The following is a 13,601-nucleotide window of genomic DNA, read 5'->3' as shown; positions in this document are numbered from 1 at the left end:
AAACTCCATTTGCCAGATCTTTACCCACTCACTCAACCTATCTATATCCATCTGCAACTTTCTTATGTCCTCTTCACAACATACTTTCCCACCTATCTTTGTGTCATCTGCAAATTTAGCTACCATGCCTTCACTCCCCTCATCTAAGTCATTAATGTAAATTGTAAAAAGCTGAGGCCTCAGTACAGACCCCTGTGGGACTCCTCTCGTCACATCCTGCAAATCAGAAAAAGACACATTTATGCATACTCTCCACCTTCTGCCAGCCAGCCAATCTTCTATCCATACTAATATTTACTCTCCACACCATGCGCTTTCATTTTCCGTAATAACCTTTGATGTGGCACCTTATCAAATGCCTTCTGGAAGTTCAAGTGCAATATGTCTACATGCTCCCTTTTATCCATGGCGCATGTTACTCCTTCAAAAAGGATAATTCGTTAAAAATGATCTTCCTTTCACAAAACCATGCTGACTCTTCCCAATTGCTTTGAGCTCTTCTAAAGTGCCCAGTTATAACCTCCTTAATGATTGATTCTAATAACTTCCCCACGACAGACGTCAAGTTAACTGGCCTATAGTTTCCTGTTTTCTGCCTCCCTCCCATCTTGAATAGAGGGTTTATATTTGCTACTTTCCAATCTGATGGAACCTTTCCAGAAACTAGCGAATTTTGGAAAATTAACACAGCACATTGACTACCTCATTAGCCACCTCTTTTAAGACCCTAGGATGTAGTCCATCGGGACCTGGAGACTTGCCAGCCTGCAGCTCCATCAATTTGCTCAGTACCATTGCGAGAGGACTTGAGTTCAGGAGCAAGGATCTCTTACTGCAGTTATACAGGGCCTTGGTGGGACCGCATCTGGAGTATTGTGTGCAGTTTTGGTCTCCTTATCTATGAAAGGATAGATTTGCCACAGAGGGAGTGCAGCAATGGTTCACCAAACTGATTCCTGGGATGGCAGGATTGTCGTAGAGGAGAGACTGGGCCAACTAGGTCTTTATTCACTGGAGTTTAGAAGAATGAGAGGCGATGTCATTGAAACATTTAAAATCTGACAGGGCCAGACAGACTGGATGCAGGAATGATGTTTCCTCTGGCTGGGGTATCTAGAACAAGGGTCACAGTCTCAGGATATGGGGCAGTCATTTAGGACTGAGATGAGGAGAAATTTCTTCACTCAGAGGGTGGTGAACCTGTGGAATTCTCTACCACAGAAGCTGTGGAGGCCGGTCACTGAATATATTTAAGAAGGAAACAGATTTCTGGACTCTAAAAGCGTCAAGGGATATGGGGAGAGAGTGGGAGTATCGTTGTCATGGAGGATCAGCCATGATCCTATGACAGAGCAGGCTTTAAGGACCAAATGGCCTACACCTGCTCCTATTTTGTATGTTTCTATGTTTCTATGGTGTGGTTTATACCAATATGCTATATGAACTGTGAGCTCCTCCATCTAGTATTGCATGGTTGGAAAGAGAGGATTGCCTTGAGGCAAGGACAGAATTCATTTGGTTAGAGCTGGGAAGAAAAAAGTTTTAATCATACTACTAGGGGTATTCCCACTGGCAGGACAGACCCAGCAGAGGTGGCAAACAGTAGTATACAGTCGGGAGTGCTCCCTCCAAGTGGTGTTCAACATGGAGGAGTACTGCTTCATCAGCTGAGGGAGGGTGGTACGTGGTAATCAACAGGAGGTTTCCTTGCCCATGTTTGACCTGGTGCAACAAGACTTCATGGGGTCTGGAGTTGATATTGAGGGCTCCCAGGTCAATTCCCTCCCGACTGTATACCACTGTGCCGCCACCTCTGCTGGGTCTGTCCTGCCAGTGGGACAGGACATACCCAGGGATGGTGATGGTGGCATCTGAGACATTATCATTATGTAAGGTATGATTCCGTGAGGATGACTATGTCAGGCTGTTGCTTGACTAGTCTGTGAGACAGCTCTCCCAATTTTGGCACTAGCCGCCAGATGTTAGTAGGGAGGACTTTGCAGAGTTGAGAGGATGTGTTTGCCATTGTCATTTTCGGTGTCTAGGTCGATGCTGGGTGTCCATCCGGTTTCATATTTCATTGACTTGTTTTTATCAATTTGATACAACTGGGTGGCTTGCTAGGCCATTAAGAGTCAACCACATTGCTGTGGGTCTGGAGTCAGATGTAGGCCAGACCAGGTAAGAATAGCAGATTCACAATCAACATGATTTCATGGTTATCATTAGTCTTTTAATTCCAGATTTTTTTTGTTGAATTCAAGTTGGATTCAAACCCAGGTACCCCAGAGCATTACCCTGGGTCTCTGGATTACCAGTCTAGTGACAATACCACTGTGCCACTGCCTCCTTCTGTTCTTTGCAGCAAAGAGCAACAGTCCAGAAGGTTGTATTATCTGCCCAGCACCAGGGTTCAAGACATTTACTCAGGGCAGGAGAGGAACTTGCAGTGGGAGGGGGTGTATCCAGTTGTCACGGTCCAAGTAGGTACCAATAACATAGGCAGGATGAGGAAGGAGGTTCTGTATTGTCAGTCTGAGGAGCTAGGCCACAAATTAAGAAGCAGAACCTCAAAGATAATGATCTCTGGGTTATTATCTGAGCCCCACGAAAATAGGCATAAGGCAATTAAGATTAGAGAGATGAATGCTTGGCTCAATCTGATGTGAGAGAAATGGGTTCCGGTTCGTGGGGCACTGGCATCAGTACTGGGGAAAGTGGGGGCTGTACCGTTAAAACAGTCTACCCCCGAACCAGGCTGGGGGTGGTGTTCTTGCGAGCTGCATAACTAAGGAAGTAGCGAGGGCTTTAAACTAAACAAGGGGGGTGGTGAGGGATCAAGCTTGGGTAGAGGTAGCAATTCAAGGTGTAGAGTCAAGACAGGAGAGCAAAATTGTAATATGAGAAATGAGAGCCAGAGAATGGCAGGAAGGGGCAGAGAGAAAAAAACCTAAGAATTCACCAACAGTCAAGACTAGATGTTACAAAGATAACAAAAGGCTCTGTACCTGAATGTGCATAGCATTCATAAAGAAAATGAATTGATAGCGCAAATTGAAGTAAATAAATATGATACCCATTATGGAGACGTGGCTGCAAAATGACAAGGATTGGGTCCTGAATATTGAGGAGTATGTGACATTCAAGTAGAATAGGAAGCTAGGTGAAGGTGGAAGGGTAGCACTATTAATCAAGGATGGCATTGGTGCAATAGTTAGAAATGGCCTTGGTTCAGGAGATAAGGGTGTAGAATCGGTTTGGGTGGAGATGAGGAAGAATAGGGGAAAAAAGTCATTACTGGGAGTGATCTATAGGCCTCCTAACAATAGCCACTGTGTAGGACAAAGTGTACAAAAAGAAATATTGTGTGCTTGTGATAAAGGGAGGGCAATAATCATGGGTGATTTTAATCTACACACAAACTGGAAAAATCAGGTTGACAGTAGTAGCCTGTATGAGGAGTTCTTAGAATGCTTTTGAGATAGTTTCTTAGAGCAGCATGTTCTGGAACCAATCAAAGAGAAGGTTATATTAGTCTTGATATTGTGTAATGTGACAGGATTAATTAATGACCTCAGAGTAAAGGCACCCCTGGGTAGCAGCAACCACAATATGATTGAATTCTACATCCAGTTTGAAAGGGAGAAGAGTGGGTCTAAGACTAGTATTTTAAACTTAAATGAGGGCAACTATGTGGGGATGAAATCTGAGCTAGCTGAAGTGAACAGGGATACTAGGCCAGAGGATAGATCAATAGAGAAGCAGTAGGAGACATTTCAGGAGATATTTCAGAATACTCAGAATAAGTATATTCCTAAAATAAAAATTCTGAGGTGAGGACCCACCATCCATGGTTAACAAAAGAAGTTAAAGAAAGCATCAATCTTAAAAACATATAACCACACAAAAATGATTGGTCAGAACATAAAGAACGGCAGAGAATGACTAAAAGGTTAATCAAGAGAAATAAATGAGAGTATGAGAGGAAGCTAGCGAGAAATGTGAAAATGGATAGTAAAAGTTTGTACAGGTATTTAAAAAGGAAAAAAGAGAATCTAACCATCTCCCCTTGACATTCAATGGCTTTACCATTGCTGAATCCCCTGCTATCAATATCCTGGGGGTTACCGTTGACTAGAAACTGAACTGGACTAGCCATATAAATATTGTGGCCACAAGAGCAGGTCAGAGACTAGGAATTCTGTGGCAAGTAACTCACCTCCTGACTCCCCAAAGCCTGTCCACCGTCTACAAATCACAGGAGTGTGATGGAATACTCCCGACTTGCCTGGATGAATGCAGCTCCCTCAACACTCAAGAAGCTCAATACATGGGATGAGAATGCACCTGAGTCGGATGAGTTGGAATCAAATGTTGGCAGAAAAGACAGTGGCTGAATGGGCCACCTTCAAAGAAAAAGTATTGCAGGCAATGTTGAGGCATATTTGAGGTAGGACAAATAAATCCAGAGCACCCTGGATGACGAGAGAGATTGAGGTAAAGATGAAAAGGAAGAAGTCCGCTTTTGACAGATGTCAGGTAGAAAAGCCAATGGAGAATCAGGCTAAATATAGAAGGGCCAGAGGGGAAGTGAAGAAAATAATAAGAAAAGCAAGGAGAGAGCATGAAAGGAGGCTGTCAATGAACATAAAAGGGAATCCCAAGGTCTTATATAAGCATGTAAATAATAAAAGGGTAGTAAAAGAAAGAGTAGGGCCGATTAGGGACAAAAAAGGGGGCTTGCATGTGGAGGCTGGAGAAATAGGGATTTTAACTGAGTACTTTTGACCTGTCTTTACAAAAGAAGAACTTGCTACCCAGGCCAACGTGAGAGAGGAGGTAACTGGTATACTAGAAGAACTTACAATCAAGAGGAATGAGGTGTTGGAAAGCCCATCTTAACTTAAAATAGATAAGGCATCAGGACCAGATGAGATGTTTCCAAGACTACTGAGGGAAGTGAGAGTGGAAATTGCAGAGACACTAGTGTTAATCTTCCAGTCTTCCTTAGACACAGGGGTGGTGCCAGAGGACTGGAGAATTGCAAATGTTACACCCTTGTTCAAAAAGGGGTGTAAAGATAAAGCGGGCAACTACAGACCAATTAGTTTGACCTCAGTGGCAGAGAAACTTCTGGAAACTATAGTATGGGATAAAATAAATAATCACTTAGACAAGTGCAGGATAATTAAGGAAAGCCATCAAGGGAAAATCATGTTTAACTAACTTGCTGGAGTTTTTTGAGGAGGTAACCAAGAAGGTTGATGAGGGCAACGCTGTTGATGTGGTGTATATGGATTTTCAGAAGGCATTTGATACAGTGCCACATGACAGACTTGTGAGCAAAATTCTAGCTCATGGAATAAAAGGGAAAGTAGACACTTGGATAAGAAATTGGCCGAGTGACAGGAAACAGAGAGTAGTGATAAATGGTTGTTTTTCAGATTGGAGGAAGGTTTGTTGTGGAGTTCCCCAGGAGTCAGTGTTTGGACCTTTGCTCTTCCTGATATATATTAATGATATAGACTGTGGTGTAAGGACATGATTTCAGAATTTGCAGATGATACAAAGATTGGAAACGTTGTCAACTGTGATGGAGATAGCCTTGAACTTCATAGACATGTTGATGGATCAGGCAGACAAGTTGCAGACGAAGTTCAATGCAGAGAAATGTGAGGTGATTCATTTTGGCAGGAAATATATGGTAAGTCAGTATGAAACAAAGGGAAAGTCTCTAAAGGAGGTGCAGGAACAGAGGGACCTCGGTGTGTACGTAATGGGTCGTTGAAGATGACAGGGCATGTTGAGAGAGAAGTTAATAAAACATAAAGTACCTTAGGCTTTATTAATAGGGGCATTGAGCACAAGAGTAAGGAGGTCATGTTGAACTTGTATAAGACACTAGTTAAGCCTCACCTGGAGTATTGTGTCCAGTTCTGGGTGCCATACTTAAGGAAAGATGTGAAGGCATTGGAAAGAGTACAGAGGAGACTCACAAGAATGATTCTCGGGATGAACAACCGTAGCTATGAGGATAGATTGGAGAGATTGGGACTGTTTTCCTTGGATAAAAGAAGGCTGAGAAGAAACTTGATAGAGGTATTCAAGATGCTGAGGGGTATGGACAGGGTCAGTAGTGAGAAACTGTTCCCACTCAAGAGAACATCAAGAACCACAGGGCATAGATTCAAAATAATTGGCAAAGGGAGTAAATGTGATGTGAGGAAACACTTTTTCTCCCAGAGGGTGGTTGGAGTCTGGAACAAACCTTCAGAAAGGGTGGAGGAGGTAGGTTCAATCGAGGTATTCAAAAGGCGATTGGATTGCTACCTGAAAAGAGAGAATGCGCAAGGTTATGAGGATAATGCAGGGGAGTGGGACTAGATGGAATGCTCTTTCAGAGAGCTGGTGCAGACTTGATGAACCAAATGGCACTGTACAGATACCGTGATACTGTGACACCATCCAGGTCAAAGCAGCCCACTTGATTGGCACTTCCACAAACATTTGCTCCCTCCAACACTAATGCACAGTAACAGCACTGTGTACCATCTACAAGATACACTGCAGGAATTCACCAAGGCTCCCTAGGCAGCATCTTCCAAACCCACAACCTCTACCATCTAGAAAGACAAGGGCAGCAGATAGATGGGAACACCACCACCTGGGGGTTCCCCTCCAAGTCACTCACCATCCTGACTTGAAAATATATCGCTGTTCCTTCATTGTTACTGGGTCAAAATCCTGGAACTCCCTTCCTAACAGCACTGTGGGTTTACCTACACCACATGGACTGCAGCGGTTCAAGAAGGCAGCTCAGCACCACCTTCTCAAGGGCAACTAGGGATGGGCAATAAATGTTGGCCCAGCCAGCGAAGCCCACATCCCATGAATGAATAGATAAAAAGTAAAGTGAGCGTTGGTCCTCTAGAGAGTGTTAATGGGGAGTTAATAGTAGATAATAAGGAAATGGCAAATTAAATGAACAAATATTTTGCTTCTGTCTTCACTACAGAGGATACAAGAAACACTAACAGTAATAGCTGTAAATCAGGAGGTGGGAAAGGGGAACTTGGTGAAATTACAATCATTGGGGAAGCAGTACTGACTTGGATATTGGAATACAGAATACATTTTCAAAATGTACCAGTGATACCAAACTTTGGGGAATGGCAAACAGTGATGAAAATACCAATTGATGTGACAGGATATAGATAGGTTAGCAGAATGGGCAGACAAGTGGCAGATGGAATTTAATGCAGAGAAGTGTGCGGTTATGCATTATGGCAGAAGGGATAAGGTGAGGTAATATAGGCTTAATGACACTGTGCTAAAGAGTGTGAGGGACAGGGGGACTGTGAGACTGAGGGGGTGCATGTGCATAGATTATTGAAGGATGCAGGACATATTGAGAGAGTGGTTAGCAAAACATATGGGATCCTGGTTTTCAAAAATAGAGGCATTGAGTACAAAAGCAGGGAAGCTATGCTGAACCATTATAAACTCTGGTTAGGCCACAACTAGAGTATTGTATCCAGTTCTGGTCACCACACTTTAGGAAGGATTTGAGGGTCCTTGAAAGGAGCAGAGGAGATTTACCAGAATGGTTCAGGCTGGATATGCCCATTGGCTGATGGCACAGGGACTAGAAGTCACATATTTAAGGGTTTGGGCAAGAGATGAGGAGGATGTTAGGAAGAACTTTTTTACACAATAATTGTAATGACCTAGAACTCACTGCCCATCAAGGTGATGGAAAGGCAGATGATGAATAAGTTCAAAAAGAAATCCAATGGGCATTTGAATGAAGTACACTTACAGGGAAATGGGGGTAGAGTGGGGAATGGGACTGATTGCATTGCTCCAAAGAGCCAGTGTGGACTTGATAGACTGAATGGCCTCCGTCAATGCAAAATGACGCTATAAAGAAAACCCAGTTGAAGGAATAACCCACAATATATGCTGTATAATATGCTTTATAAGAAATATATCTGTGCCACCTAGTCCTTGTACCATCAGCTAATGGGAATAGCTTTTCTTTGTCTACCTTATCTGAACCTGTCAGAATCTTGTAGACCTCTATCAAATCTCCCCTCAATCTCCTTTGCTCCAAGAAGAACAACCCCAGCCTCTCCAACCTAACCTTGTAGCTTAAATCCCTCATCCTTGGAACCAGCCCAGCAAACCTCCCTTGTGCCCTCACAAGAATCCCAAATCCCTCCCAGTGATTGGAAGCAGACACAACATTCCAGCTGTGGCCCAACCAGAGCTCTGTACAGGGTCAGCACAGCTCCCCTGCCACTGCATTCAACCCTCCATCCATGAAGCCCAAGATCCCACACACTGCCCCATCGGTCCTCCCAACATGGCCCACCCAACACCAAAGAGCCACGTACATGAAGCCCAGGCCCCCTGTCCCTGCATACTTCCCAGGACTGCACTATCCAGTCGACACCACCCCTCCCCATTCCTTTTTTCTATTCTTTCATGGAATATCAGTGTTGCTGGAAAGTCCAGCGTTTGTTGCCCATACATAATTGCTTGTACTCTGGGTTATATTGTTATATTGCATGTACAGTATGTTATTCCATGTATTGTGTGTACTATGTCTTATTCCATATACTGTGTGTACTGTGGGTTATGCACATATTGGCCTGAATTTTCAGTTCGATAGGCAGGCCCAGGAGCAGCCAGGAAACGGACCACCGACTGCAATCGGCCCCCGCCTGCAATTTCACGCTGGCTAGCCAATTAATGGCCAGCCAGCTTGAAGCACACACTGAAAAGTTCAGCACTGCCAGGGTGGGGGCGAGAGGAGGGCAGGCGATGACATCAACGCAGGCCTGGGCAAGCCCTGACAGAAAGCTCCCTGAAGGTAGAGAGCAGCCTCAGAGAACTGAAGACCTGAAACCCAGGAAATAAAGTTTTTAAAATCAGGAAAAAAATATCCAAGCATCACTATCAGGCACCTGAACATATCGATTATAAAAATTCTGTCCACAGATTTCTATTTTTATTTTATTCAATAATGGAAACCTCATCCTACCCTTGGATGAGGTTTGATGAAAAATGTAAAGGCCACCTGATCCGATTCACCCATCCACCAACCATAAGATTGGACGGGCCACGTAAATGGCAGACAATTATGCTGTTAATCAGTTTTGGTATTTGTGCCTATTGTGCCATGCTGTATACTGTGCCTATTCACACTCGCTTTATGTTATTAAATGCTGAGAAATTGATTGTCATTTTCTTTTGACTGATTGCAGCCAGAAAGATCATGGGAAATTGACCTGAAACAAATGGAAGCATTGATTGATGATGAAACTGCCTGCATCGTTGTGAACAACCCCTCTAATCCTTGTGGCTCTGTGTTCAGTAAATCCCATCTTCAAAAGATTCTCACTGGTTAGTACAACAATTTGAACATTTTTCAAACCTAGGGGCCAGTGCCTATGGATAGAAGTCGGGTTTGTCACTGGGGATGACTTGAGAGAGCTGTCTATGAATGATGGGAAAATACCAGACATGAGGATCTCTTGATGGACAGTATATATTTGATACAAAGAAAGTTTCATTTGCTCTCCCACAAGTTGTGGTATGGCAGAAGGGACACAATAACAAACTTGCAGAGTGCATAACAACAGGGTTTGCAGTTACGCTGTAGCAACCTCAGAAAACTGTAAATTAGTGGATTGAATAGATGGATGTTGCATGGATCTTAATGCTAAGACATGTTAAGTGATGTATTTTGAAAGAAGCAGTAAAGAGAGGAAATATATATTGAATAATGTTTTAAAAGGACTAGAGAGATTTAAAGTTTGGATGCACAAAACTTTAAAAATAAGGCTGTTGCTTTTAGAAATGAAGTCTGGAATGCAAAAGCCAAGATGTAAAGTGAAACCTGTTTTAGTCGCCAATCTGGCCACAGTTAGGATATTGTGTCCATTTTGGGTGTCATATGTAGAGAAAGAGATCATTTGCATTCATATGCCTTTCACAACCTCAGTGTAGTCACTGTAGGAAACACAGAAGCTAATTTACGCATAGCAAGATCCTACAAACAGCGATGGGATAATGATCAGAAAACCTGATTTCCCTTTAGCGATGCTGGTTGAGAGATAAATATTGGTCAGAACAGTGAGGGGAACTTCCCTGCTTTTCTTTGAATAGTCCCATGGGATCTTTTTCATTCACCTGAGAGGGACAGATAAAACCTTGGTCTACCATCTTGGAAGTTCTGACAGTGCACTGTCCTCTCAGTATTGCCCTTCCAACAGTCCAACATTACCTCAATACTGTCCCTCCAAAATGCAACCCTGCCTCAGCACTGTGGTGGAATCATCCCAGATTTGTACTAGTGTAGTAGTGGGCAGGAAAATCGACATTTTACCCGCTGGCCACAATGGCGGCTTTTCACGCCGTTTTGTCCCAAACCCGCCGCATTAATTAAGTATGCATTCCCGGGATACACGCTGTTTCCAAAGTGAGTGGGCTCCGATTTGCCTGCCACACCATTACCTCACTGCTTCATTACGCCAGGCACCACATTTAAAGTACAGCCGCGCTCAGTGCTTCCAGCCCAGGACTGCAGCAAAGAAGACATGGCCCAGAAAAGACAAGAAGACTGCAGCCTTCGAGCACCTTTTAGATGCCGTGGAGGCTCGCTGTGATGTATTCTACCCCCACTCCGGCCGCAGGAGGGGCAGCTACATTACCACCACAGCTTGGTAGGCAATGGCAGTGGTGATCAGTGCCAACGTTGTACAGGAGAGATTGGCCATCCAGTGCAGATAGAGGATGAATGATCTCATCCATGCAGCCAGGGTAAGGCAACCGTCTCATCCACTCTAAACTCACACTCAAGCCCATCACACATTCACCGGCATCTCACTCACTGCCAGCTCAAGAGACATCACCACCCATTCTCACACACACACCCTCACATGTCCATCTGGCCTCATCTCCTCTGGAGACTGCCTCCTCAGCCCTCACCATCTTGAGGCCACTTGCATAGATCAACATGTGTCTCCACACACACCCTGGGATACCCCCCCTTCCCCAGTACAACCCTCGCCCTGCAGCCTCTTCCCTTGCCTGAGGCCACTTCTCCCCCTTCCCCAGGAAAGCCCTAGCCCTGTAGCCATTGAAAAGCCTCCCCCGTCTTATGGCGGGTCTGGTAGGTAGAGACCACCCATCAGCCCCCCTAAAAGTGATGTGGTGCTGCCTGTGAAGCCTGGCACTGATGACCTGATGCTGACTGAAGCAAGGTAGGCAAACAAACATTGAAGTCCCGAGTGAAGTGCAGCTCGCCAACTGCATGCCTTATATATGCCATTGTGAAACATGTTAGTGTGTTTTCCCGCCAACGTGGGCGGACGACCCAGTGTGGGGGGGATGAGTTCGACGGGCTGGCTGGCCTTATAATGATAAGCTGATGTGTTACAATGATGTTCTCGACATCTGATGGCAGGGAATGTGGCCCTCCATCAGCAGGCTGAGCGGACAAACACAAAATGTTTTCACGACATCATGAAACCGGTTTTTGGCCTTCTCGCCATATTGTCCGCCGACGCCACCAAATACGTCCGATGCCAGTGGGCACGGAAAATCCCAGCCTGTGTCTTCAATAGTGCAATGCTCCCTCAGCACTGACCTTCCAACAGTGAAACACTCCATCAGTACTGCCCTGAATTGTTCGCCTGTATTATATGCTCATGTCTCAAGATTAATAGGACCTCAACCCATGTGCAGAGGAGAAAGTGCTACCAATTTGCCAAGACTGATAACGAGCTTATTTTGGGAAAAGAATCAACAATAATATCCCTGCCTAACAAATGTCCATCAACCTCAGTTTTGAAATGTTCAGTTGATCCCCAACCTCAGCAGCCTTTTGGGGGAGAGAGTTTCAAATTTTTATTACCCTTTATGAGAAGCAGTGATTGCTGACATCACCCTTTTATGGCTCAGCTCTAATTTTAAGATTATGGCTGTCTTGTTCTGGATTTCCGCCCCCTCAACCCCCCATGCTCCACCAAAGGAAATCATCCCCCTTCTAGCCTATCAAACCTCATCATCATAATAAAGAACTGTTGGCCCTGCACATTTTTAATCTTCAGGTACTCATCCAATTTCCTTTTGAGAACTCTGATTGCATCTGCACTCACAACACTCTCAGTTGTTATATTCTGGATCCTATACAATCATCGTGGATAAAATATTTTCCTCGACACATACGAGCAAACGTACATACGAACATGTGAATTAGGAGTGGGAGTAGGCCACTCGGCCCCTCGAGCCTGTGCTGCCATTCAATAAGATCAAGGCTGATCTGATTGTAACTTTCCACCTACCCCCGATAACCTTCACCCATTTGTTAATCAAGAATCTATCTGGCTCTGCCTTAAAAATATTCAAAGACTCTGCTTCCACCGCCTTTTGAGGAAGAGAGTTCCAAAGACTTACTTAAATCTATGTCTCTGGTTCTCCACCCTCTGCCAACAGTTTAAGTCTGTCTACTCATAGATCATAGAAGCTAGTGTTATTGCGGTGCAGAAAGAAACCTTTTAGCCTATTGAATCCATGCTTGTTCTCTGTACAGCAATACATTTAGTCCTATCTCCCCAGTCTATCCCCATAGCTCTGCAAGTTTATTTCCCTCAAGTGTCCATACAATTTCCTTTTAAAATCATTCATTGTTTCTGCTTCTATCACCCTCGTGGGCAGTGAATTCCAGGTCATTACCACTCGCTGCGTAAAAACTTCTTCCTCACATCCCCCTGCATCTTTAGCTGAAAATTCATGTCCCCTGATCCTTGTATCATCAGCCAATGGGAGCAGATTTTCTTTGTCTACCTTACCTGTCATCACTTGTACACCTCCATCAAATATCCCCTTAATCTCCTTTGCTCCGAGGAGAACAACCCCAGCTTCTCCAACCTAACCTTGTAGTTAAAATCCCTCATCCCTGGAACCATTCTGCTAAATCTCCTCTGACCCTTCCCAAGGACCCTCACACCCTTCCTAAAATGTGATGACCAGAACTGGATGCAATACTCTAGTTGGGACCTAACCAAAGGAGTATGAGGGTTCAGCATAATGTCCCTGTTTTTGTACTCAATGCCTTAATTTTTTGAAGCCAAAGATCCCAGATGCTTTGCTAATCACTCTCTCAATGGGTGCAATTTAATGGAACACACTGAAGCAGACATGATGGCAGAGGCTAAGGAGGAATAATGCTAGGAGAATGGGGAGGATGCCTGCATCCAATTCCCAGCAGCAGGAAAAGTGTCCCGAATTTAGTGAGGAGCGGGAAAGGCCTGAAATGGGAATCCCACCTGAAGGCAATTAGCCTCATTAATGAGCTACTTGAGACCAATTATTCCTAGGTCCACTTGGATTTATGATGGCTCAGGGATGTAAATGGACTCACACAGGCCTCCCATGCCACCCGAAAACCACCCAGCAAAGTCTGTCAGGCTCCCCTGCGGCCTCATGAAGATGGTGGGGTGTCCATCATTGACAGACTGTGCTCAATCAAGGGACCTGATATTGGGAAGGGAGGAAACCATTGAAAGTCACCCCCTGCTTTGCATCAGACT

General features: G+C 44.4%; 1 protein-coding gene across 1 annotated transcript in view; it reads left to right on the top strand.

The window, feature by feature from the left end:
• tat (tyrosine aminotransferase) overlaps positions 1-13,601 on the top strand; it is a 101,538-nt gene that overhangs the window by 52,417 nt on the left and 35,520 nt on the right. Inside the window, exon 7 of the mRNA XM_041191718.1 lies at positions 9,270-9,408. Within this exon, the coding sequence (XP_041047652.1) occupies positions 9,270-9,408 (139 nt within the window). The remainder of the gene's footprint in view (positions 1-9,269; positions 9,409-13,601) is intronic.

Source organism: Carcharodon carcharias, chromosome 7 (assembly GCF_017639515.1).
Source record: "Carcharodon carcharias isolate sCarCar2 chromosome 7, sCarCar2.pri, whole genome shotgun sequence".
NCBI lineage: Eukaryota > Metazoa > Chordata > Chondrichthyes > Lamniformes > Lamnidae > Carcharodon > Carcharodon carcharias.
The sequence above is the reverse complement of the archived record's forward strand: the minus strand, read 5'-3'. Positions and strand labels throughout refer to the sequence as shown.